General features: G+C 59.3%; 1 protein-coding gene across 1 annotated transcript; it reads left to right on the forward strand.

The window, feature by feature from the left end:
* The first annotated feature begins 1,643 nt into the window (after positions 1 to 1,643).
* On the forward strand, positions 1,644 to 3,668 carry LOC136511719 (uncharacterized). The gene has a single exon (XM_066505755.1). It carries the CDS (start codon positions 1,644 to 1,646, stop codon positions 3,666 to 3,668), a length of 2,025 nt encoding a protein of 674 aa, XP_066361852.1.
* Positions 3,669 to 4,322: the final 654 nt, after the last annotated feature.

Genomic DNA, 4,322 nt, shown 5'->3' on the forward strand with positions numbered 1-4,322 from the left:
TGGGCGTTTGATCCGTGCCCTGATCGGGGGCGTTCAACCGAGTCATGGTTGGTGGGCTCCTGTCGCATAGCGCCAAATAAAAGGAGGTGGGGGCCGGGGCACTTGGTACGAGGTTCACCTGAGCCGCCAGACACCCCACCTACAACCCTAATCCGATTTAGAGAGGGGGCGCTGCCAGCGACGGGAAGACTCACCGCCGCCATTGCATCAATCCCGACGTCCTTGCCACCCTTGGACTGTGACGTCTACACTGCCGCCAGACGTCATTGCCACCTCTTCATCGACTTCTCGCGCCGCCGACACCATCACCACGGCGAGCTCCTCCACCAAACCCACCAATGGTCAGTTACTTCATTCCTCTCTCTCTCTCATTCCCCAGTTCATGGTCTAGGTCTTTTTTCCGATTAGAATGGTTCTACCCGCTGACTAGTTGATCCTGCTGAGCTAACACTAATGACTCTACAATGTGTAAGATGACAGTAGAACTTTGGTGCGCCATACATACAGCAAGTGTCAAATGGAAATGGACCATGGTTACTCTAGTAAGTTGTCCGGTACGTTGTCCAAATGTTTTTTTTCCCCGGATTATGTTGGTGATCCGAAAGTACAAGGGTTGTGGTAGTCTGTTCCGTGACATCCTGTTGAGACCTCTGTTCATGCTATTGGTAAGATATAAGTGCACGTGTGAAAGACTTTGCGGCGGATGAGAATATCCACGAGCCTACGTCGTCGTCGTCGTCAGGTGGCCATGGACGGCGGCCGGCTCCAGCTGCCCTAGGCCTTGCCGTGCCGTGGTAGCTATATGAGCCGAGCGCGATGCCGCGAATATACGACGAGATGCCCAGCTCTATCTGCGGTCATGTGTTTGTCCTGCTGCATTTTGGTAGTCGCCTCCGTTGCCTCGGCAGCAACGGATTCCTACGGCACCTTGCATCTCCGGATGCATGTGTAATTAAGTTTAGTATAAACGTTCTGTTCATTTGGTTTATAAGGCGTATTTTTTCAGTCAATAAATATTTTTTTTTTTTCTCTAACAAATCAGTTAACTGTATTTCCAGAGCCATGGCTTATCAGCCGGCAAAAGCATGGCACGGCACGTACATACTGTACTTAGATTGGCATGCATAGTACTGCATGCTTGCAGGGGATGATGGAATATGCTCTGAGATATCCACCAGTGCTCTCGGACTCTCGGTTACACCAAGGAGAAACCAACAAGCACATTCGTTCTGTTCTGCGTGCTAACCTGCACTTTAATTTGCTTTCATCCTCGTCACCAACATTTACTTGCTGTTAATTATTATTACTGACTGATGATGGGTAGGTACTTTGCACGGTGAATATATGCTATGGACTACGGTATTAACAAGTAATGCGTTGTGGCAAAATGAATTCGCAACGTTAACAAACATGCATGCAATGCAATTGCCATTTTTTAGTTCGTTTGATTAATTGGAGGAAAGACGGACTCGGTCTCTCCTCTCGTTCTTTTTTGCCCCAACGAAGGGACCATCGTTCACCTCACCTCGACGCCTGCTATATATATGGAGAAGTAACAAGCACTCAAACAGCAGCAGCAGAAGCAGCTAGCAATTGCTGGGAAGGGAAGAACAGAAGAAGAAGGGGACAGAGCCCGCGCGGCCATGTGCACCGAAAACTACGACGCGTGCTACCCGGACCAGCCGGTGGTTGACCGCTACCTCCCCGTGTGGGCCAAGCTGCCGGCGTTCGCCGCCAAGCCGGCCTTCATCTGGGCCGACGACGACGCGGCGTCGACACGCACCGCGCTGACCTACGCCCAGCTCGACGCCGCCGCCGGGCGCATGGCGCGCAACCTCCTCGGCACTGTCGCCAGTCTCCGCCGGGGCGACGCCGTCCTCGTGCTCGCCTCGCCGGGCCTCCGCCTCGTCAAGCTCCTCTTCGCGTGCCAGCGCGCGGGGCTCACGGCGGTGCCCGTCGTGCCCCCCAACCCGGCCAGGTTCGACGGCTCCGCACACGCGCACCTCCTGCGCGCCGTGTCGCAGGTCAGGCCGACGGCCGCCGTCGCCGACGCAGGGTACATCGACTCCGTCGCCAAGACGGTTGCTTATTCCGTCGCCGCGGCCGGGGGAGACAACGCCCGGGCCCGGCTGGCTGCCATGTTGGGGAGCCTGCGCTGGCTGGCCGTCGACGAGCTGGAGCGGGAGCGCGGCTGTGATGGGCCGGAGGCGCCGTACGTGGGCTGTGGGTCGGACGACGTGTACCTGATCCAGTACACGTCCGGAGCGACGGGCGTCCCGAGGCCCGTGGTGGTCACCGCGGGCTCGGCGGCCCACAACGTGCGGGCCGCGAGGAAGGCCTACGACCTGCACCCGGGCAGCGTCATCGTGTCGTGGCTGCCGCAGTACCACGACTGCGGCCTCGTGTTCCTGCTGCTCACCGTCGTCGCCGGCGCCACCTGCGTGCTGGCCGCCCCGGGCGCCTTCCTCCGGCGCCCGCGCCTCTGGCTCGAGCTCGTCTCCGAGTTCAGGGCCACGTGCACGCCCGTGCCGTCGTTCGCGCTGCCGCTGGTGCTCCGGCGCGGCCGCGGACATCGCCGCGAGCAGCGGCGGTCGCTTCAGCTCGGCAGCCTGCGCAACCTGATACTCATCAACGAGCCCATCTACAAGTCGTGCGTCGACGAGTTCGTGGAGGCGTTCTGCTCCCACGGCGTGCGCGCCACGTCCGTCTCGCCGTCCTACGGCCTCGCGGAGAACTGCACCTTCGTGTCCACCGCGTGGCGGACGAGCGAGTGCTCCTCTGCTCGCCTCCCGTTTTACATGAAGCTCCTGCCGTCGGCGAGGCTGTCGCCGCCGCCGTCCGGGGCGAACGAAGTGCCGGAGATCGAGATCGCCGTCGTGGACGAGGACACCGGCGAGCCGGTGGAGGACGGCGTGGAGGGGGAGATATGGGTGTCCTCGCCGAGCAACGCGTCGGGGTACCTCGGCCACCCGTCGGCGACCCGCGAGGTCTTCTGCGCGAGGGTGCCGGGGCGGGCCGGCGCGTGCTTCGTGCGCACGGGCGACCGCGGCGTGGTCAAGGGGGCAGAGCGATACCTGTACGTCGTCGGCCGGAGCGCCGACGTCATTGCGATCGACGACAACGCGATCGACGACAACGGCGGTGAACGGCGCCGCGTGCACGCGCACTACGTCGAGACGGCGGCCTTCGGCAGCGCGCCCGATCGCCTGAGAGGCGGCTGCGTCGCAGCTTTCGCGACGTCGTCGACGCCGTGGCCACCTTCGCGGACCGGCGTCGTGGCCGTCCTCGCAGAGCTACAGAAGGGAAGCGCCGGTGGCGGCGATCACGGGGGCCTCTGCGACGGAATAAGGGCAGCAGTGTGGCGAGAAGAGGGTGTCAGTGTTGGTTTGGTTGTGCTGGTCGATGGCGGGGTGGTGCCCAAGACGACGTCGGGGAAGCTACGCCGTGGCGCGGCGAGGGAGATGCTGGCCGCCGGAAAGCTCCGGGTGGTCTTTGAAGCACGGTACGACGACGGTAACGGACCGGTGGCTGCGGTACTAGCCGAAGAGGAGGAGATGGCGGCGAAGGCCGCAGCTAGTTGGCTGGCAGGAGAGGGCGGAGAGACTGGCATGGCCACCGAAGCCTTCGGGAGCGCGAGCCGCCGCCTTCGCTTGCAGTCATTTCTTTAGCATGCAAAGCTGGGTTGCACGTCATTGCCACCGTAGACGCGGCAAAGCAGTGGCTCAAAATACACGTACGTACTGTTCACTTGGCTTATAAGTCGTACTTTTTTTTTAGTAACGAATAATATTTTTGTCTCACAACAAATCAGTCAACAATATTTTTAGTCATGACTTATCAGCCAAACGAACAGAGTGATAGTTGGATCGATTGCCATTATCATCCATGAATGTGATTTCTCGCTGCTGTAAGGAGTCATCGGAATTAGTAAGTGCTCGTTGTGGCTGCAGCCAGCGCTTCGGATCAAGCTAGCTAATGGGTAACAAAAGAGATACGCTAGAAATCCCGCGCCCCCCCCCCCCCCCCCCCCCCACCCCACCCCCCCAAAAAAAAAGAAACATCCGGCATGAATTTGATAAATTATGATCGTCATTGCTGACACTAGTAACTAGATGATATAATTTTTCACAAATGCTTGTAGACGGTCGTCTGTCCTGTCTGGACGCATACCTTCCTAGGCCTGCGCAGCGAATAGGCCCAACAACACCTCTACGCCTCTTCCATCTTCGAAAAAATCCCCAATCACACTCGCATCGGTGTCGCGGTGTCATCGCGCATACGTCTGCCACACTTCGTCCCACCGCACCACCCCTTCCCCCGCC

Source organism: Miscanthus floridulus, chromosome 16, assembly GCF_019320115.1.
Source record: "Miscanthus floridulus cultivar M001 chromosome 16, ASM1932011v1, whole genome shotgun sequence".
Classification (NCBI taxonomy): domain Eukaryota; kingdom Viridiplantae; phylum Streptophyta; class Magnoliopsida; order Poales; family Poaceae; genus Miscanthus; species Miscanthus floridulus.